We start from the raw sequence: 22,977 nt of genomic DNA on the forward strand, positions 1-22,977 counted from the left end.
GTCCATTCTCTGGTGGAGTTATTTTACTGTGATATCTCCTGTATGTAATAAGAATTTGATGAATAAATAAAGTTTATGATCAAATATATCTATATGTGTATATATTAATCAATCAACTAAATAATTATTAATTAATTAATTTTTATAAATAAATAAATTATTAATTAATAATCAAATAATCTTTTAATTAATAAACAATCATATACCAATAGTATAGTGATTATAAATAATTATGAATTAATAAAGTTTAATTATTTCTTAATTAAGAAACAAATAAATTAATAAGTAAATCCATTCAGGGCATGCAAGGGAGCATCGACTCCCAGCACTAAGTCTTAATACTCAAGTGCAATCCACACTGGCAGTTGCCATCAACTACAAGCTTTAAATACTCACACCCTTCATATTAAGAGGCATGTCAAGCCTAAAGCCAAATCAACCACGTAGGCAGATTATTGGCAGAATCAATATAACAAACAAATTGAAAATGAGTTGTCGTCAGTTCATCTAGGAGATATGATTGACACATCCCTTGTATAGGATATAAAGTGGAAATCAGGATCAAACGGAAAGGCATGGAACAGAAACAACAGTGTCAGCGCCACATGAGCATGGACCTGCGACAGTAAGGACACATCCTCTAGTCTGAAGTGCTGCCTCCCCCTTCCACTCACAGGAATACTATACGCAGACAAGAAGGTTATAGTAATGGGAAGTAGAAAGAGTGCAGAGCAAAACCATAGCAAAGGAAGGATATAAATATTTAATATAAATGGGTTCTGATCAATGAAAGAATCAGAGATCAAGGGTGCCTATCAGTACAAGGAATCAATATTACATATTATCTATTATTCTATGGGAGAGGATTATACCTTATAATAACAATTTATAGAATAAGAGAAGAGAATAAAGGATAAGTATTGCTCATAAGCAATCAAGTAGATGGCTGAATAATAAATGTAAATTCTATTATGAGTGAGGGACCTATATATAGTCTTACATTTACAGAAATGATAATAATACGTTCATAATAAATATATTTATAATTATAAATAAGGACTATATCCAAATCTTACTACTATTCGAGAAGTTGGTCGCAGGTCGTTGGACTATGTCAACTTGTTTGTAGGGGCGCCTTTCCAAGTCAACCTAGACCTTCAGTGCTTGTTTTTGGGGAGATTTTTGAGTTTTTTTCCTTTCATCATTTTGTTGTAGGATCTGCGGTCAGAAGTTCAAAAAAAGATTCAGATCTGCAACTCTCAGGGTTTAATTACATCTTCCATTACGAATTTCAAGGTGGGTACTTCACCTCTTATTTTTTCTCTTAGCATACATTTACTTTCAGATCTCTATTCGGCTATTTGTGTGTATCTCAGATCTATATTTGTCATATCCCTTGTTTACATTGCATGAAAGAGAACCTTTCTAGCATACTTCCTTGATGAGTTTCTAGATTTTGTATTGGCATCCCTTTATCCTCTTTGGGGTTTTTGCTAATCATATTTAGGGCTTATTTAGAGTTATGCTTGGAAGCCCCTCTCTCTCTTGTATTGAATGGCTTAGGGAGAAATTTTTGAATTTTCATAGTCTTGTTTGCATTGTTATCGTTGGTGCTATTTCCCCCTTGAACACTTTGGTGAATCCGACGTGACCTCTCCTTTTGTTTGATCTTTCTTTCATGCATTGCATTTATAAAATGCAAAATACAAAAATATATTGCATTGTTAGGATTAGTTTGCATTTAACATTTTTTATATGGTCTTGAGTGATATTGCTTTGCTTCAAGATGCATGATTTCCTTTATGAATATTTTGATGATGTATCTATTAGTAAACCTCTAAAGTTGTTTAGTAGTGAAGGGTCAGATGAAAAGAATGAGATCTTTATTGAATCCATTCTTCCTATGACTTGCTCTGCACCTTTTACAACTAACCTTTTCAAAGTGTTATCATGGCTTCCTATGTATGAGAGTGTGTAGTATTGAACCTGTCCGATTTTCTCAACCCCTTATCACTCTTAAAGGATGTCAACCTCAATAAGCCGTTATCACTCTTAAGAGAGTTGTTGAGGATGATAGGCCTCTTATAGTCCTTAAAGGAAACCCGATTACAGTTCAGTTGCTCACACTTATCGGACACAGAATAATCCTCAACTAAATATTTGGGTAGTTCCTACACCTTTGCCACTTTCTCAACCGGTGCTTCCTCAAGCATCTCGTTTACCTAGTTCCTTTGGGAAGGAGTATGATTTAGTTGAGTAGTTACTTGCTACTCCTGCTAAGATATCCTTATGGGAACTTCTTCAAGCTTCCCCTACTTATCATGAAGCTTTGTAAAAGGCTTTATGTACTCTTCCTGAACCTCCACCTAATTAGGATAGGATGAATTCTTTCTTAGAGTGTATGCATGCTATGCCTGCTCCTCTTCAGGTTGTGTTTATTGAAGATGATTTGCCACCTAAGGAAGTTCAAGATTAGTACGACACTTTCATGGTTGTGGTCCTTGTCAATGGAAATCTTATTCAAAGAACTTTAATTGATAATGGTTCGGGATTGAATGTTTGTAGTTTGGATATGTTGAAAGCTATCATGCAGATATGCCCACTATAAAGCCAAATAGTCTCTCTATATGTGGCTTCGATAATATTGCTAAGAAAACTTTGGGAGTTATAACTCTTCCTGTTAAGGTTGGTCCTATTGTATTAGATACTCGAATTCATGTGATGCTTGGACCTCTCAACTATAACATTCTTTTGGGAAGACCATGGTTACATAATATGCATGCTATTCCCTCTACTCTTCATCCCAAGGTTAAGTTTATCTATGACAATGTGATATATACTCTTCATGCAGATGATAGACCTAATAGTTGCTATAATGTTGATTCTTCTAAGGTATCGAGACCTAGGGAAGGAAAAGAAAAAGAAAAGATTGAAGCTAAAAATCAATCAAGTGAATAACCTTCCTCTTCTTTATTTGAAGATGACTAGGGTATTCTAGATTTTAATCCTATATTGACTGGTGAATTCAAAGTCTCTAATCTCTCTTTCATGAAAATATTTGAACAATCTAAGGACAAAAAAGTTGTTTCAACTCCTCTTTCTAGAGAGTTAAGTGATGATTTCATCGCTACTTCATCTAAGGAAACCTAAGTCATAGGATTTGCCGAATTTCATCCATGAACTTCGAATTTCTGCGAAATTTTACCATGTTCGAACTTTGTTCGAATTTTATGACATTTAATATAATATTGAATGTTATAATAAGATTATTTTATTTAAAAATAATATTAAGTAATTTAGTTTACCGTTAAAAAAAATTAAGTTATTTAGTTTAATTATTTAGTAATGTCAAATTATGTTGACAATTCTGTGGATATATAACTTATATATAAAAATTGATAAATATATATAAGTTCAATTTAATGTCATTTTGTTTTCCAAATTTTTACCCTTGTCAAATTTCATCCGAATTTTATGATCGGCGAACTCGAATTCGAATTTGAACCTTGTGACTTAGAAGGAAACCATTGAAACTATTAAACTAGATTGTCAAGAGGCAGTTTCTTATGAAGCTTCCTTGACTATCTCTGACATGGCTGATCGTTATAGTCCTAGATACCACTTGCTCGCTAAGCACAGGTTTTGTGGTCAAGGATGTGGACAATTTGAACAAGAAATACAAGTTCCTTTATCTAGTGATGGTTGTGAACACACCTATGGTTTGGGATTTAATCCTTATAAGAAACCATCCTTCTTTCCGAATGTGAATCATATTTACAATGGTCCATTGAAGTTATCAAACCCGCATCTTATAACATTTGATCAATCACCTTCTTTGGGTATTTTCTCCTCTGATGATGCTTTGGCTGACTTTTTCGGTATATGAGGACTTACCTCCTTTCCATCAAACAAGAGAAAACCTTATTGTTTGGATATTAATGGGTATTTTGGAGAAGAAACTGATGCAGAACCACATGTTGATCCTCTTCCTCCTGTGGAAGAAGCACAAAAGAGAAATCTTTTAATCAATGAGACAATACATGTGCATGCTGATCAAGATAATTCTGAAAAGGTTATCAAGATTGGAAAATGTTTGGATGAAATAGACCAAAAACAGCTTACCAAGCTTCTTTTGGAATTTTCTGATATCTTTGCTTGGAAATATTCTAATATGCATGGCATTGATCCTAAAATTATCACTCAATACATAGTTCTCACACTTTATGCTAAACCTGTTAATCAAATGATTCATAAAATGAATCCTAGCATCGCTCTTCTTGTTAAGATTGAGATAGAAAAACTCTTGGACGTTGGTTTTATACGTCCGATAGATTATTCTCCTTGGATTTCTTACATTGTGGTTGTTTCCAAGGGTGAAAATAAAATAAGGATGTGTACTGATTTTTGTAATTTAAACAAGGCTTCTTTGAAAGATAACTTCCCTTTACCTAACATTGATATGATAGTGGACTCGACTGCTGGACATGCGTTACTATCTTTTATGGATGGATTCTCTTTGTGTAATAAGATTTTTATTCCTCCTTATGATCAATATAAGACTACTTTCATTACTCCTCGGGGAACATTTTGTTGGGTAATGATGCCTTTTGGATTAAGAAATGTGGGTTCTAGTTATCAACGAGCTATGACCTTTATTCTTCACAGCTACATGCATAAGATTCTTGAAGACTATGTGGATGACATTCTAGAAAATTCTGTGAAACATGAAGAACACGTTCCTACTCTTAAACAAATCTTTGAGAGAATAAGGATGTACAACATGCGTTTGAACCCAAAAAAATGTGCCTTGACAGTGGAAAGATCTTAGGGTTTATTATATCTCACAGAGGTATTGAGGTAGATAGAGAGAAAATTGATGCTATCATCAATATGCCTCCTCTAAATATCAAGCAACGCCATAGCTTACAAGGAAAGATACAAGCTATCCATAGGTTTGTCTCTAACCTAGCAGATCGTACTATCCCTTTCACTTCCTTTCTTAAGAAAAATCCTCCTTTCTCTTGGAATGACAATTGTAAGCTCTCATTTGAGCAATTCAAGACATATCTCACTAATCCTCCTATCTTGCAGTAGGCTCAATCTAATAAGCCATTCTTTCTTTGTACTTTTGCCTCTTTAAAGCATTGAGTGTTGTCTTGGCTCAACATGATCAAGATGGTAAAGAACGTCCTGTTTATTACATAAGTTGCACATTGACAAAGAATGTCTTGCTTTAGTTTTTGCTTATCGAAAATTCAGACAACACCCCTTGATGCGAAGTTAATATTTACGTGAAGTTTGATCCTTGAAAGCATCTCTTTTCAAAAACAGATTTATCTATCTAGATGACTTGCTAAATGGGTCATACTCTAGACAATGTTTTATATGAAGTTTATTTCTCATAAATCTATTAAGAGGCAAGCCTTGACTGATCATTTGGCTAAGGCTTCTTCTCCTACTTTGACATTGGAATCTATTGAGTTTCTTGGTGAAATTGTCTTACCTATTGATATAGATGAGACATGGGAATCATACTTTGATGGATCTAGATGTCAAACTAGATCTGGAGCTGGTACCATATTAAATGCACCATCTAGGAAACCTATTCTTTTGTCTTACAAGCTCACCTTTTCATGTACTAAAAATGTTGTTGAGTATGAAGCCCTTATCATTGGTTTAAAAGCGGCTTTATCCTTACACATTGAGCATGTTAAAATCTTTGGTGATTCACAACTTGTCATACAATAGATTAATGACACATATCAAGCTAAGAATAATAAATTGAGCAGGTATAAGGATCTAGCTATAGACCTGCTTGCAAAGTTTGCTTCCTTTTCTATTAAAAACCTACCTCGGAAGGATAATTGGCATGCTGACGCTATGGCTAGTGCAACATCCCTTATTACTTTAGAGGAAGGTGTGTTAGATTTCAATTCTCAATTCGTACTCTATCTAAACTTGCAATTTCACATGATACCCTATTAAATGTAACATATCTTAATTTACATTTAGATGAGTGTTATTCTCAGATGTATGAATATCCTTAAGATGGATCATTCCCTAAGTCAGCAACTAGGAATTCTAGGAGTAGAATCCGGAAGCTTGTGGCTCGTTATATCATTCTTGCTTCCTTTTCTATTAAAAACCTACCTCGGAAGGATAATTGGCATGCTGACGCTATGGCTAGTGCAACATCCCTTATTACTTTAGAGGAAGGTGTGTTAGATTTCAATTCTCAATTCGTACTCTATCTAAACTTGCAATTTCACATGATACCCTGTTAAATGTAACATATCTTAATTTACATTTAGATGAGTGTTATTCTTAGATGTATGAATACCCTAAAGATGGATCATTCCCTAAGTCAGCAACTAGGAATTCTAGGAGTAGAATCCGGAAGCTTGTGGCTCGTTATATCATTCTTGCTTCTTTATAAGAAATCTTACGATGGTCTTCTCCTTAGATGCCTTACAAAAGCTGAATTCCCTATGGCTTTACAAGAAGCTCATGCCAAACCATGCGTGGGGGGGTGGGGGGCATTTTGGCAGAAAATCTTTAGTTAACAAACTCCTTCGGATGAGATGTTATTGACAAACTATGGAACACGATTCATTTACCTTTGTGAAGAAGTGTTAGCATTGTCAGCACCATAATAGTCTTATTCATGCTCCTGCATACGCTCTATGTTCTCAAGTTCTACGATGGTCTTTTAGTGTGTGAGATTTTGATCTTATTGGTAAGATCTCTCCTCCCTCTTCTCAAGGACATACATATATCCTTATCGATACAGATTACTTCACTAAGTGGGCAGAAGCTATACCTCTTCGCTCAACCATTGCGGATGTAATATGTGACTTCATCCTTTAAAACATTATCGCTAGATTTGGTATTCCTATGGCTATCATTTTGGATAATGGAGCTCAATTTAAAAAGAAAGAAGTTAAGGCCTTTTTGGAGAAATGTCATATTCATCGTTCTTTCTCATCTCATTACTTCCCTCAATCTAATGGACAAGCTGAAGCTTCAAATAATGTTATCAACAGATTCTTCAGAAGACAGTCAATAAACATGCTAAGGATTGGCACACTCGGTTTATGCTTTATGGGCATATAGAACTAGTGTCCGAACGACGACTGGAACATCTCCTCATAACTTAGTGTATGGAGTAGAAGTGGTAATGCCTTTAGAATAAGAAATTCCTTCTTTGAGAGTTTCTTTCAAAGGTATAATTGACAAGGATACTTTTTGAGAAAAACGTTTACAAGAGCTTGAGATGTTGGATGAACAATGAATCAATGCTTTGGAACACATCATGGCTTATCATAAAACGGTGAACAAAAGATATAATGGTAAAGTGATTGAATGCTCCTTTTCGGTAGGTGATTTTGTTCTTTATGAGAATCAAAAGAACGTAAATGCCTTACTGGGTGACAACGGGAAATTTAGTCCTAATTGGTTAGGTCCTTATATTATTACAGAAGTATATGGATCTGGTGCATATAAAATTGCTGATATGAATGGTGTACCTTTTAAGGAACCCATAAATATTATGCATTTACGTCGTTATTATGTGTAACTATTCATTCTTCATACTACGTGCTTACATTTTTCCTTTTCTTCAAAAGTGATCTTAAAAATGCTAAGTACATTCACATTTTTTCTTTCTTTTTCTTTTGTAATTAGTTATGCAAATTAATCATAAGAAGGAATAGGAAAACATGTTCATCATATATTATCATCAAACTGATTTGGTGTACACAGTAGGCATTGGATACAAAATGTGCCTTATATTAAAATAGTGAAATCAGCTTTCATCTTAGTTGCCGATTCGTGACACGAATCCAATTCGGGCACGTGAATCGGATCCGTGGATTTGGGATTTTTTTTTTTCCCAATTATGATTCGTGGAGGATTCGTGCATATATATATGCATTATATATACTAAAAAATAAGAGAAATATACATAATTCTAAAACTAAATCATTTCATAGTATGAATCTAGTATACTTGATCAATGACATTGATAATTAATCTATTTTCACGATTATAAAGAAAATCAACACATTCACATTGAATTACTGAAAGTGAAAGTTTGTAACATTCAAAATATAGATCATTAAACTTAAAGTTTATAACATGATTTACTCATAAAAGAGTCAAGAGTCAACACTAAAGTTTTTTATTTAATCATCAAATGGATTTTCAAGAAAATCCGCATCAGAGGGGTACTGGTGAGCTACAAGTGTTGCATCTGTATCAGTAGAGGAACCCAAACCACTAGTAGTAGAGGGGATTGTTAACTCATAATCCTCCTCCTCATCATCCACATCAATCAAAGTGGATCTAGCAAGATCTCGGATGGTCATATCTAAATCAGGAGTCTCGGGTGCTACATCCCAAAGCTTTTCAGGCCCCTTCTTGTACTTAGGATCCTTCCGTGACAACAAGCGCAAATTGTTGTGAATGAACACAAGGTCTTCTGATTTTTTTGGAGCCAACCGGTTGCGTTTGATTGAGTGGATAAAGGAGTAAGTACTCCAATTCCACTCAACGGCAGAAGAGCTGGCAACCTAAAGAGAAATTAAAAATTATCAATACAATAGTCAAGATAAATAAATTAAATAATAAATTCAAGGAATTGAGAATGTTAACCTTAAGCTTAATTTTACAAACTTACTTGGGATAGGACCTTTATGGCAAGAGGTTGGAGGTACGTGAAGGCTTGCCCATGAAGGTACCACCATTTGATGGCACCCATCCTGCTTTGGTCTGCTATGGCAATAGGGTCGAAATCCTCACCTGAGTTGAAAGCAGCAAATTCACTCCTCACAATTGCCCCAATCTCTGGATCTTGGAATATCTTAGCTAGTGCCCTCTTATACCCATCTGCAACCTCTGCATCTCTAAATGGTGGCACTCTACTTGGAAGGCGAAGTACATCTGCACTATAGTACTTGGGGATAACAAAAGACAATTGAACACTATCAAATATCAATAGCACAAACATTGGATAAAATAAGCACAAACATTTGATAAGAACTACAGTACCTCGGGGATAGAGCATATGCAAGGAGGTGCAAAGGTATGGTCATCTTGTTCCATCGACGATGAACAATTTTTTCCACCTTCTTGTAAAGGGTGTCCTCAGGATCATTCTCCCTCCTCTGTATGACCTAAGATATGAAATATGAATAATAATTATAATTAGTGAATATGTCAATTTAAACTTTAGAATCTAGATATCTCTCAAATAAAAAATTGTTGTAAAAGAGCGTAAAACTTACCATTTTAATTTTTTCCAGCATACTATCCATGGAATCATAAATATCCCCAAGGCATGGCTCATCACTATCTGCGAAGCGAAGCATTGCCATTATTGGATCGGTGATTTCCAACACATAACTCACAAGACCCCACCAATCCTCATCTAGTATCATTCTTCTCACATTTAAAGCCCTTGCTGTATTGGAATTCTTCCAAATGCCCCATTGGGGGCTAATGACCATATGCTTCAATGCTTCTTTTACCTTCACAAGTCGTCTCAAGACGATTGTGTGAGAGGCAAAACGAGTTTCAGCAACCTAAGAACATGTTAAACTCAAGTTAATAAAACATTTAAAAATTAAAACATGTTAATGTAAACAACAACAAAAATTAATAATTGTGGAATCCAATGATATTCAATTATATATTAAATATAAAAATTTACCTTCAATAACTCCAAGTCCGAGAAACTCCTGAAAATTGCTTGTGACATGTGGTGATTTGTCACAAACATTTGAATCTCTTCAGCTTCCTCATATATCCTTTTCACCCAATCTATTTCGGTGCCAATTGCTTTCATCACTAAATTGAGAGAGTGGACGGTGCATGGTGTCCAAAAGATATGATCATATCTAGACTCTACAATTATCCTTGTAGCCCTGCAAACTTTTGCATTGTCCGTGACCACTTGGACAACATTATCAGGACCCACTGACTCTATGGCATCAATGAGAATACGTGAAATAAATTTTGCATCTTTCACTTGCCCTTCACAATCAACTGCCTTCAAGAACATTGCCCCCTTAGGGCATACAGCAATAACATTGATCAATGGACGGTTTCTACAATCTTTCCAACCATCCGAAATAATAGACACACCCGATTGAACCCAAAAATCTCTTATTGGTTGAAGTTGAGCCTCTACATTTTTCCTCTCATCATGTAATATGGTAGTGCGCAACTTCTCATAACCAGGCGGTTTGTAACCATGGGGTGCATCATTTATTGCTTCCACCATCTCCCTAAAATAAGGTGATCTAGAAAAATTAAATGAAACACCATTTGCAATTAAACAACGTCCAATTTTGTGATCAGCAATGTCTCTCTTTTCAATTTGGAATGCCCTATCTAGTGGGCCTCTCTTGCGGGTGAGTGGAGATGGGTCTTCATCTTCATCATTTGTAGTTGGCATAGGCAAAAAAGGATGTGTTCTTGTGTTTGTTTGATCAGATGATGGTGTTGGTATATTTGTTTTTTTGGAAGCACCACGTTTTGCTTTTGCAACTGCTCTATCAGCATCATCTTGCTCTTTTGCTAATGCTGCTATTTGTGCAGCTGGTAATCCCTTCTTATCACTACCGTGACACATGTGAATTCCTTCACCCGCAGGGCCCAAAAAATGTAGTTTCACTCAGGAATAGGAGCTTCTATGTTGTATGTTGCAAAAATTACATTTCCATATGTATGCCCCACCCCCAGGACATTCTGCAACTCTTGTTGTGTGTCTCCATAAAGGAGACCCCTTATCAATTTTGAAGCTTGGTGATGCAGCCCCACCCGCACCCACTGAGCCTTGACTACTCATTGTTCTATTCTTGCAATCTAGAAAAAAAAGTGAAAGAAAACCATGCTTCACACTTGCACAAAAACTTGAAAATTTGGAAAACTAAAAATAAATCAATAATCTATGAAAGAATTCAAGAATATGGTTGAAATGCATACCTTAAACACTTCTTGCAAGGTATTTGAACCTCCACAACCGATCTCCTTCGAATCCAAGCACTTCACTTCAAACTAGCAAGTATGAGAGAGCAAAATAGAGAGCAAATGAACTTGCATTGTGATTTAGAGGGTCGTTTTTAGGGTTTAGGGCCTTTAGGGCAAAAAAAAACATTAAAAAATGATAATGGGCCCACGTTTTTGCAAGTTCCTCTTGTCATTGCCGCGGATTCACGCAGATCCGCGCGTGGATCCTCGAGGATCCGGACAGGATTCGTAATCCTGCCCGGATCCTCATGGATCCATACGTGGATCCGGATCCGAATCGGACCCGAATCCGGATCCGGCCATTTCTAGGCGAATCTGGTAACTAAGACTTTCATTCATAGGATGGCGAGATCTTGATCTCTTTGCTCTATGATGCGATGGCGGGGTTGTACGGTAGGTAGTTGACACGTGTGACTCCTAGATGTGCTCCTCTCTGATCGGGTATGAGATCTATGTCGGTGCTTGCATAGCTCCTGTAGCTCACAACTCTGCTGATCAAACTGCTCTTGCATCAACTGTAGCTCTGCTACTATAGGTGTGAAGATGTCTAGGTGGCGTTCGCGATCTCATCTCCTCACATATCGGATCTGCGAAGTGGAAGGATTCCTTCTATGGCCATGTCTGTCAGGATGTCCCTCACAAAGGATCTCTAATCCTCCGTACTAGCTACACAATTACATTTTTATCAGTCATTCATCATGCATCACTAGTTCTTCATATATTAGTTTTGCATCAATTTTCATACGTGGATCTCCTTCCTAGAACTCGGGATCTATATCTCGGATATGGGTAGTTGGTGGTGGTTGACTCAACTCTTCGCACTCTGCCTATCTAGCCCTAGAAGGAGGGGTCCCGGTCTAACCTCATGGTGTGGGGGGTCATAGTGATTTGGCTTCTATTGGAGATGGCATTCTCTCCTGTGCTCCCCTACCTTCTACTGGTGTATCCTCGTCACCCTCAACCTCCATCGTCTCTCCCTCTGGTAGAGGCTCATCATCATCCATGTCATCCTCTCCTCACAATGCTCTAAAATATGGAGCCGGATCACCCATAGGGTAGTCACTTGGGAATATGGCTCTCACACCCTCAACACTGAAATACCGTAAATAGTCTCTGGATACTCATGCATCCTCTAATGTAGGGGGCACCCTTGTGTCATTTGGGCCTCGATATATATCAGTGTCACATCATCTGTTGTCAATTGGTGTCTGGTCCTGGGGTTATCTCTATATCTAGTCCCTTATGGATATCGGGGCGCAAATGGAGGACCCTACTTAAGACCAAACTATCGTAGCACTCTATCATAATAGTAGGGCACCACTATGTACGCATGCTTGCCCTCTAAAATCCTCTACCTCTGCATTTATCTCAACTGCACTACTAAGTCTGACTATGCTATCATGAGACGGTAGTGTCTCCAAGTAACATTAGTAGACTGTAGCCAATTGAATTTGATCCTCCAGTATAATATATCTCCAAATTGCTAGGGATGGCTCAATGTGTATGCATACACTCTCGGTGACTCTGCTGGTATCTTAGTCGGGAACCCAAATAGTATAGTGCATGTGAAGTGCACAAAGGCCCACAGTTGTAAAAGTGTACATGTCGTAAGACTCTATCGCTGGTGACTCACAAACTTCCCTAGCTCATTGTATAAATGTGTTATTATGCTCCGTTTCCATGCATACATTATCAACCCTCGCCATATGCTTGCCTACATACGCTAGAGGAGTCAAGAATACTGTGCCCCATGTGTCGGGTATGACAGTAGTGATAGTCACACATAGCATAATCTTCTTAAGAAGAGGTGCCTGCCCAAGGATGATACCCTTTAGGCATACCTAGTCTGGTATACCCATACAGTACTTAGAATCTGTCTTGATCTCTGTGAGTGATTTGTGTCCTCATGGTCTCACTGTCATTCCATGAACATGCAAGCGCAAGATCTAGTACAAATCCTCTAATGTGACTGTCATCTCTCCCACTGGTAAGTGAATGAGCATGTAGTCTCATCTCGTTTGTCCATCAATGGTAGTAGCAGACCCTTATGGAATCTCACCTGTGGCTGCTCTGCCACCTATAGAGACCTGTATCCCTGAGTATCTGAATATCTAGTGCACCCTAATCCTACATGTGCTCTTGGATGTATATCATCACATCCGACATGTAGTGCTCCCTCATAACTAGTGGATCCTGTAGAGGCATTAAGCAAGAGATTTATCAATTCAACATACCAAACTCTGCAATCAACCTAGTCTACATCTTGACCAGGGCGACCTCCTAGGGACTAGGTTGACTTCCCTAGGACTAGTTCGACCTACCTTTGGGCTAGGTTGACATGACCCTAGGACACCCTAGACAAACTAAGGACTAGGTCGACCTGACCCAGGATTTGGTTGACCTCTTACTAGGGACCATACAAATCACCTAGATGGAAAGATTCTACATCTACGGAAGAAAGAAATGCGAGAAAGACACGAAATGATGCACATGATGGATCCGATGCTTACCTCCTCAAGCATTGAACCATCTAAAACATCCTGTTAGAGCACCTACATGTGTGTGGGCTGCAATGGTTTCGTCTTCGACATCTCTTCCTTCTTCTTCTTTCCTTCTAGCACAAGGTAACCAATGAGATTTCAAAAGGTAACATGAGCTTATATAACATTATGTTAAGTTACATTTTGGATATGTTTTACAAAACCCTAATTTGCAAGTAATATACTTATTCACTCTTTTTATCATATCTTGGGTTTGGTAACTCCGATTTGCTCCTTGTTATAGGTGTTGGAATCGTGATTTAGTTACCTTCCAAGACCCTCTTAAAGCATTAAGAGTACATCTAGCAGAGTTTTGAGGGCTTCTTGTCATCATCTTTTATCTATAGTTTGCTGCGTTTAGTGTGATCCCTTGTTTCACCTTTTCTAAATGAGAAAGTCGAAACAAGGGGGGGCATGGCTATCCGTGAACTTCACCATCCTCTTATAGTAAGTCCTAGGTGATTTTTGATTTATCACTAACTTGTGGTTTTGTAGGATGTGGTTACTAATGTTTTCTTGTAGGATTTGTGCATATGGACTTTTCTATATCCCTTTTACAAGTTATGATTATGTTTTCTTATTTTAGCTTGCATATGCACGTAGTGTCATATCCCACAAAAGTGGGAACTAAATGTATTGTCTTAAATTTTATGCGCTTTGATTTAAGACCTTTTAGCTCCTCTTTAGTGTGTTTGCATTTCTAATTCATGTCTTAGCACACACCTCACTTCTTTTCTCCTCCTAGTTGAAAATGAGGTAGGACCTAATGAATTCTCCTCAATTTTCTTTCTTCCTTACACATTCACTAAATTAAGACTTAATCTATGAATATCCTCTCTTCTTAGCACCCCAAAATTCTAGATTGGATCTCTAGTTGGCAGTCCGGGACATCTATTTCACCTCTAACCCCTACTAGTCTGGAATATGGAATAGGAAGATCTTGAAGGTTGACCGTCTTGACTAGGTCGACCCGAGTCGGCCTAGTCTCGAAGCTTCTGGTGATTTCGGGCTCGGTGTTGTTTTACTCCTTTGGTAAAATCCTACTTATGCAGTTGGCCCTTGCAGAGTAATTTCGCGAATATTCCAAAAATCTACTATAGAAAGGCATTCAATCCCTTATTTGTACATGAGAGGCAAGGAGAAAGCATGTGTGGACACCCCAATCTAACTTAGAGCAATTGCAAGGTGAAAGCAAGGGCTGGTTTGTTATTCTTCATTGCAAAGTGAGGTCATTATTCTTCATCAAGCATTCAAAGGCAAATATATCAACATGGAGTTGCAAAGGATCTCGAAGATGGTTCGAGTACTTTAGCCATGGGGGCTTGGTATGATTTCTACATCATACTTTAGATCTGATTCTTTGCACCTTTATACATTTACATATATTTACATGCTAGGGATGGAGTAGAATCTTAGCATTTTAGCATATTGACATTCTAGATCTACACATCTAGGATACATACATACACACTTATACAACATTTTTATAACAACTATTGGTGGAGGTGGAAATCACCAAAGTGGGGGGTTGACTAAGGCTTACAAATTTGCAACCCACAGACACAAAAATTGTTACATATTTGTAGGATATCAGTGGGAGGCTTACATATCTGTAACCTACTCTTCGAGGGCTTTTTGGAGAAGTTGGTTGTAGGTTGCCAGACTATGTCAACTTGGTTGTAGGGCGCCTTTCCAAGTTGACCTTGACCTTCAATGCAATTTTCGGGGAGATTTATGGGTTTTGTTCCTTTCATCATTTTATTCTAGGATCCACAGTTGGAAGTTCAAAAAAAGGTTCGGAGCCGTGACTTTCAAGGTTTAATTACATCTTCCATTATGAATTTCAAGATGAGTACTTTGCCTCTTATTTTTCCTCTTACCATACATTTACTTCCAGATCTCTATTGGGCTATTTGTGTGTATTTCATATGAATATTTGTCATATTTCTTGTTTACATTGTATGAAAGAGATCCTTGCTAGCATGCTTCCTTGATGACTTTCTAGATTTTGTATTGGCATCCCTTTATCCTCTCTAATCAAATTTGGGGCTTTTTGATAGTTATGCTTGGAAGCCCCTCTTTCTCTTGTATTGAATGGCTTAGGGAGAAAGTGTTGAACTTGCTTGGTCTTGTTTGCATTGTTAGCATTGGTACCGTTTCCCTCGGAAGAACAAGTTCAATTATTTATGTTTGGGCAAGGGTAAGTTTGAGTTGATTATTCCTTAATCTGATATTGGAGGTAGTGTTGATATTAGAGATGTGAAGTGTTTTATGAAATGGCAATTCTTTGATGATTGTTACAAGTTGGCATTTATCATAATTATAGCCGCGTATGGGTCTTTACATTATGCTCTCTAATGTGATGAAATTTGTTATATGAAGTTGCACGAAAATTTTCAATGCAACATTGCAATACATTACAATATTGTCTATGAGGAATTTAAATGTTCACTGATTGTAATTAGATATGTGACATCCTAGTTAGCAGTAAATTTCCTTTCTATACTACCTACATTGGAAGTTCACACACTAATAAGCATGTTAGTGTGAACTTGAAAGGAGGGGTCCACTTTAAAATTACAAAAGAAATATTTGTATGAAACGCCCATTCGTCCTGGGAACAAGGCATCTATAAGGCATCCCAAACCATACCCAAGACGTACGAACATCCCCCAAAATCAATCACGAAGTCCCCAAATTTTCAAGACATTTCTTGAGAATTTCCAAAAGAGGGGTTAGGATGGGGATGTCCCCTAGCCATCCCCAAGTCCTTGATACATTTCTAGTATGGGGATTGGTTTTTTTAGGTTGGGGATGCATCCTCTGGTAACACTGGTAAATATACTAGAAGTACGGCTAAGATCCTCAAATTGCCTTAGTAATTAATAAGAAAGGCTGAAGCAATCCAAGGAATGGTGGTGTAAATCCCAAAAGGATAGTTCCCAAGATAGGACCAAGGATTAATGATTCTCTAATCCTTAGGGAAAAAATCCCAGAGAAGGCTTGGATCTATAAACTTTGAGGGAATCTATCAAGTGGTCTCCTACAGCCTTGGATTGTATTCAAACCTCCTCACTCCTTAGAACCAAGTAATATCGGATCACACTTAGCAACAAGAATTATAGATAGCATATGAAAATAAATTACTTAATATGAAAAACTGGATTTAAGAAATGAAATTAATTTAGATAATAATTGAACATAAAGGGGATGTATATATTATATTGTGTATGCTTCACATTTTTAATGTGTATGCTTTGTGTATTCATGCATTAGTGTGTATGCTTCGTGTCTTCACATATTGATACATATATTTTCAAGTATGTACTCTAGGTGTGATTCTACTTGTGTTTATTGAGAATAATTTGATAAAGATAAATCTGGGAGATACTATCATGCAAATGGGATTTTGGAAAATTTGATTGGCAACAAAATGGCTAAACTCATATCAAGAAAATGAGGTAAGACTCATCTTGAGTAGTGTTACTATCAAGTAATGAGGAAACATGTAATTGCTTGAGGACAAACAATTTTTTTTTTTTTGCAGGGGAGGGGGGCGTAGGACTGTGATATCCCCTGTATGTAATTAGAACTTGATGAATAAAAAAAATTAGGATCAAATATAAATATATATGTATATCAAACTAATGAGAATCGGATCAGCAAGGCTGAATCGAATCACAAATCGACCACGAATCAGCCACGAATCGGCAAATTTAAAAACCCTTGAAATTTAAAGATTTTAACAATTTAAAACTTATTTCATGCACCCTTTATTGAATAACATAAACACATTATAACATCATCAAATAGAAGCTAACATACATAAGGAACATAAATGATAAATCCATCACATACGTTACACGTAAAATGTAAATTGTAGCTGAAGTAAATAGAAATTATAGGATCATAATGAGTCAAATCATAGAATGTATGTAAGATGAAGATCCATAAGACATCAAATCATAAATGTATGTAAGATGAAGACACATGAAATGTATATCTATCAGCATATGTAAACAAAATGAAAAAATGAGGCTCTAGCTCAAGCCTCATCATCATCCTCAAGCTCAATATTTCGCAATTCATGCAAACAATTTTGGCGATCTTTTGGATGAATCGCTGAATCAGTGATTCAAGCGATTCATGGCGATGAAATCGCCAATTTGGTTCAACGATTCAAAAAGATTGGGAAGCTCGAATCAAATCGCCATACCGACAATTCACACGAAATCTAGGCGATTCTCGATACTATGATATATATATATGTATTGATCATTCTACTAAGTAATTATTAATTAGTAAACAAATAATCTTTGAATTAATTAACAATCATATGCCAATAGTATAGTGATTATAAATGATTAATAATTAACAAAGTTTTATTATTTCTTAATCAAGAAATAAATAAACTAATAAGTAAATCCATTCACGGTATACTGTAGAGCATTGGCTCCTAGCACTAAGGTGCAATCCACAGTGGCAGTTACCATTGACTAAGAACTTTAATTAATGACATCGTTCATATTAAGAGGCGCGTAAAGTCTAAAGCCAAATCATCCACATGGGTAGATTATTGTCAAAATTAATATAACAAACAAATTGAATATGAGTTGTTGTCAGTTCATCTAGAAGATATGATCAATGCATCCCTTGTATAGGATATAAAGCAACAATCTAGATTAAAGGGAAAGGCATGGAACTGAAACGACAAAATCAACTCCACAATAGCATGAACGTACGATAGTAAGGACAGAACCTCTAATCTAAAGTGCTTCTCCCCCCTTCTACTCACAGGGATATTATACATAGAGAAGAAGGATATCATAAAGGCAAGTAGAAAGAGTGTAGACCAATACCATAGCACGGGAAGGATATAAGAATAAAATATAAATGGGTTCTGATCCATGGAAGAATCAAAGATCAAGGGTGCTAATCGATACAAGAAATCAATATTACATATTATCTATTATTCTATGGCAAAGGATTATATGTTATAAGCAATAACATGGACCTGTTAACAAGAAATCAAGAAGATGACTAAATAATAAATCTAAATTCTATTATGAGTGAGGGACCTATACACGGTCTTACATATAATAATAAACTCAGAATTAAAAATTTAGAAGTTTCTATTTGACATATGGAAGAGAAATTGTAATTTTACCAAGTCAGGGCTTGTATAAACCCAAGTAGTGGATCTTTGTCAACGTTTCATAAGCTTTCATGATACGGACTTGGACTTGTAAACTTTGAGGTAATCCATTGAGAAGTTGGTTTCTAGGCAACTTGGATGATACCTACTCCTTCCATCTTTGAGATGGAATAGCAATGGATGATAATAATTTGTACAGATAACTTGAAACTAATTAAAGAATGACTAATCCTAATAGGGACATTACAATTCAAATCCAAATTGAGAAATTAAAGATAAATTAAGGTCGGTTCCAACATGGGACATTACATTTTCCACCCTAACATTTTGACTATCCCAACTCAAGATGCTCTTTGTTTCACATTCCCCACCTGTTTACCCAACCATCAAGTAGCTCTCCTTTATTCCAATTAAAATGTTGTATATTAACCACAAATTGATACTAGTAGTGTGGATTGTCACCTCACTATAAGTTCAACAAGAATCAGTTAACCCATGGCTCCCAAAAAGGAAGGTTTACCCACAGTAGGAATTCTTAACCAGCAGTAGAATTTTTTTTAAGCATTAATGGAGCCTTAATTCTAGACTCCATTTTTTATTGTGAAGAGTGAGCAAGTTAGTATGAACTAGAGTAACAAGAATGGACACGATTTTGGCAATTTTGCAATTTGAGGAAGGCTGGGCGACTTTTTCTGACTTGTCAAATAGGATCACCAATTTTTGAGGCAAAAATTGTTTAAATCACCTAAAACAACGATTTTTGTCAAAAACTACATACCCCAAGGACACGTCCCTGCCCGAAAAGAGAAGGTTTCTGAGTCTAGGACATCCCTGGAATAGGGGGATGGGTATGGGATGTCCCCACGCCGTCCTCAGTTAGGAAAAAAATGTAGGAGACATCCTTAGTATTTGGGGACTTCTGGGAGAAAAAAAGGGATGGCCAACCGTCCTTGGTATAGAGAGGGGACGTCCAAAAGTCCCCCGACCATACCTAGGACAACCAACCTTTACCCTTTTTTGTGAAGCTTAAAAAAAATTTAAAACAAAAAACTTTGTTTTGTTTATCCCTACTTGGTTGTCAAATGAGCCGTGACTCTCCAAATGCCCTAAAAGGTCAAAAACGACTACATTGTGGTTGTTTTGACATTTGTTTGATTTTTCTTGAAGTTGGAGTGTGTTGCAGCTTGTTGGGGTTTTCATTTTGCAGGGGGTGATTTTTTTGCATCCATGGTGGTAGAGGCAGAATAGGAGCAGTAATCTGCTTCATTTTTCTATATTTTGTCTCTCTGTTGAACTTGAACATGATGATGAAACTTTATGGCAGCCCTCTACCCTTTGGGCATGTTTAGATTTCCAGATTTTTATGATATTTTTCATTGCTAAAGTTATATTTGAATATTTTTGTTTACATATTGATATGCATATTGACAATCGAGTACTGAAATCGGTTATTATTTCCTAGATGGCATTCAAATGGTGTATGTTAAGGTTCTATAATGTTTAATGACATGCTTTGTGCTTAGTTTCATATGAATAACATGTATATTTGCAAATTTTAGTGTATAGTTTAAAATTTCCCTATATATGTATATAGCCGTCCCTCTCCGTCCCCAAAATCGCCAAAAAAATTTGTCATCCTGTCATCTCTGTGCCGGAAACTTGGGGGAAAATAGGTTAAAAATTGCCATAAATCAGCAAAATCGACCCTAAAAATCGTCAAATTGGTAAAAAATCACCAAATATTTTTATGTATGTGATGGATTTATTGTTTATGTATCTTAGGGTTTAGCTTCTATTTGATGATGTTATGGTGTGTTTAAGTTATATTCAATACAGGTTGCATGAAATAAGTTTTAGATCGTTAAAATCTTTGAATTTCAAGGGTTTTTTCACTTTGCCGATTCATAACTAATTCATAGGTGATTCATAGGCGATTCACAATTTGAGTAGGCCTTGCTGATTCCGATCTGATTCTGATTTTTGGTTCTTTCGTATAAACATCTGAAAGTTAGCATGAACACCTGAAATATAGCAGCAATATTGTATTACTAAAAAATATGCAAGATGGGGAATCGACAAAAGAAGATTCTTATATGGAAGATTGCAAGCAAGTTGAAAATGATTCTATAATGGAGTAATAGCAAGATGAACACGTTGAAAATAGTGAAAATAAGGAAAATTCATTTGGAAAAGTTGAATGGTCCATTGAAGCTTATGAAAGTTCTTCTCAAGTTGGGGCTGATCACAATCTTACAGATTTTCTACATATTCTAAGTATGGAAGAGAGCAATGGAAATCATAAAGCAAATCAAAGATTAGAAAACAACTTATTACAAAGGCCTAGATCTTCATCTTGTGGAAGCTACACCTTTTCATTAAAGCCACAATTTTTTCAGTCGGGGAGAATAAGCATAACCCTAAATGTATTTGGATTAAAGGGTTGCACAACAGCACCTGCATTGGCACCTTCACCTTCAATTCGAACAGTGCCAACAGACTCAGACATGGAGAGTGTCTCTTTCATGGTATGGGCAGTTTCTATTGATGTCGAAGTGGAAGTTAGATTGGACATAGAGAAGTGAGATTAAAAACAAATAGCAGAAACACAACACAGTATGATTTGTAGAAGAAAATTGCAGTATTAATGGATACTACGTTGATGAAGTGACTTAGGAATGGCTTGGAATGGATGAAGCAACGATGGAGGTTGATAATGCAAGGGCTGTGAACATTAAATATTAATAGCATTTATTTTTTTCTGTTACTCAAGATCGCTCGAAACATATGAGCAGAGCATATTTACTTGCAATCATCTGAAACTCAAAAGACTTGAATGACCACTAACCAATATGATGGGAGAGCTGGATAAATTTTAAACCTGAGCAAGGAAGTATTTATAGTTAGTACAATGAGACTTGTAATACAAGAAGTAAAATAAAGAAAAGGCACATAAGACTCCAATGAATCCAAATTCACACGTTGTTCACCATAGAAAGAAGAGATAATTCTACAAATGTCAAACGGTTACCCTAAACAGTGATGAATTATGTATGGACTAGATGTTTTACAAAAGATTACACAGATATGCAAACTGCAATCTAGATGATTAAGTGAGAAATGTATGGTCAAGATGACTTCTTTCAGTGCAGTACATATAGAAGAAAGATGTGAATATATTCTGCTATAAATTGCAGAGAAATGTGGTATTTGAATGAAGAGTCAAGCATGGCTTATACTCGCTATTTCTTAATGCATTTTTTGTAAGAGTTGGTTGAAATGAGATCGTTTTTTAAAGCATAGAGTTTCTCTCCTGGGAAACCAGTTTGAGCAGCAATGAAACATAAAACAATGAGTTAATGACAACAACATAATTGTGATGATTCTGCTGAGATGGAGCCTGATAATATGATAAATTGGGGAAGCCTGATCAAAGACAAAAGAAGTGGTATATTTTAAGCAGCATATGGAACTTACACAACATATAAGTTAAACAAAACAAATAAATTCTATGTCAAACACAATTCAAAGAACCGATAGTTAAAATATTAATTAAAAACGGTTTTGCATTTTTAATTATAGTAAGGAATGGGTGTGATTAATAAAAGAAGGTTACTTGAATAGGTGCATCATTTCCAATAAAGGCTTATTTATATGCCTTTGATTGAAGAAATAAATGCACACAGTTGAAAAAATATATATTCGGATTTTCTAAGGAAGACTGGATTAAAAGGCATGGCTTGTAACATGAACAGATGTATTGTAATTTAATAATCAATAAAATCTCTTTGTTTGCATTTATTTAAGGCAAAGAAATAAACTACATTTGGATTTCTCTTTCATGGTCTGTAAGGCGATTACTGAATTATTCCTTACAATGCTTATGTATTATATCCTTCATAGCATTCTTTGTTTGATAAACAAGGACAGTGTGAAATATATGTGTTTCTTCATCCATGTCTAATTGGACTTCCCTCCAAAGAAGTTAGAATCATTTTAGACTAACATTGATATGCATATGTGATTTATCTTTTGCATTTAGAGTACAAGAACAATTGATGATATTTTGACATATATTGTCCCATAAAGTTGTACATAAGAATCTTCATTGTGGTGGACTATGTTACCTGAGTAAAAAAGGCACGGGTCTTTTGAATTATTGAAAAACAATTATGGGATTCGTAGTTGAAGTTATTGATTCTTTTTTAAATCTCTTTCTTACAAGCATCAACTCATTATATAAACATTCAATCA

At 36.1% G+C, this 22,977-nt stretch overlaps 2 protein-coding genes across 4 annotated transcripts in view; one reads left to right on the forward strand and one right to left on the reverse strand.

Moving 5' to 3' along the window:
• ATZW10 (centromere/kinetochore protein, putative (ZW10)) overlaps positions 1 to 22,977 on the forward strand; it is a 228,329-nt gene that overhangs the window by 155,588 nt on the left and 49,764 nt on the right. The gene's annotated exons all lie outside the window — the stretch shown is intronic.
• Positions 8,092 to 11,183, reverse strand: LOC149538815 (uncharacterized). Of its 2 annotated transcripts, XM_089798945.1 has the most exons (3): positions 9,285 to 11,183; positions 8,678 to 9,173; positions 8,092 to 8,570 (listed from the first exon to the last, which is right to left on the reverse strand). In XM_089798945.1, exons 2-3 carry the CDS (start codon positions 9,062 to 9,064, stop codon positions 8,184 to 8,186), a joined length of 774 nt encoding a protein of 257 aa, XP_089655071.1. In that variant the 5' UTR covers positions 9,065 to 9,173; positions 9,285 to 11,183; the 3' UTR covers positions 8,092 to 8,183. The 2 variants fall into 2 exon arrangements, 1 of the variants encoding a protein (XP_089655071.1); XR_016355849.1 differs by lacking the exon at positions 8,092 to 8,570 and having other exon boundaries at positions 8,914 to 9,173.

Source organism: Cupressus sempervirens, chromosome 9 (assembly GCF_028749045.1).
Source record: "Cupressus sempervirens isolate cs-2001-9-10 chromosome 9, ASM2874904v1, whole genome shotgun sequence".
In the NCBI taxonomy this organism is placed as follows: Eukaryota; Viridiplantae; Streptophyta; class Pinopsida; order Cupressales; family Cupressaceae; genus Cupressus; species Cupressus sempervirens.

What these genes read in the sequence shown, in the direction of transcription:
- LOC149538815 (XM_089798945.1), bottom strand. Translation starts at nt 9,064, where the DNA reads ATGCTCTATCCCCGAGGTACTGTAGTTCTTATCAAATGTTTGTGCTTA. An exon ending in CCATAAAGGTCCTATCCCAA is followed by an intron (nt 8,571 to 8,677) that starts GTAAGTTTGTAA and finishes ATTTCTCTTTAG; the next exon opens with GTTGCCAGCTCTTCTGCCGT.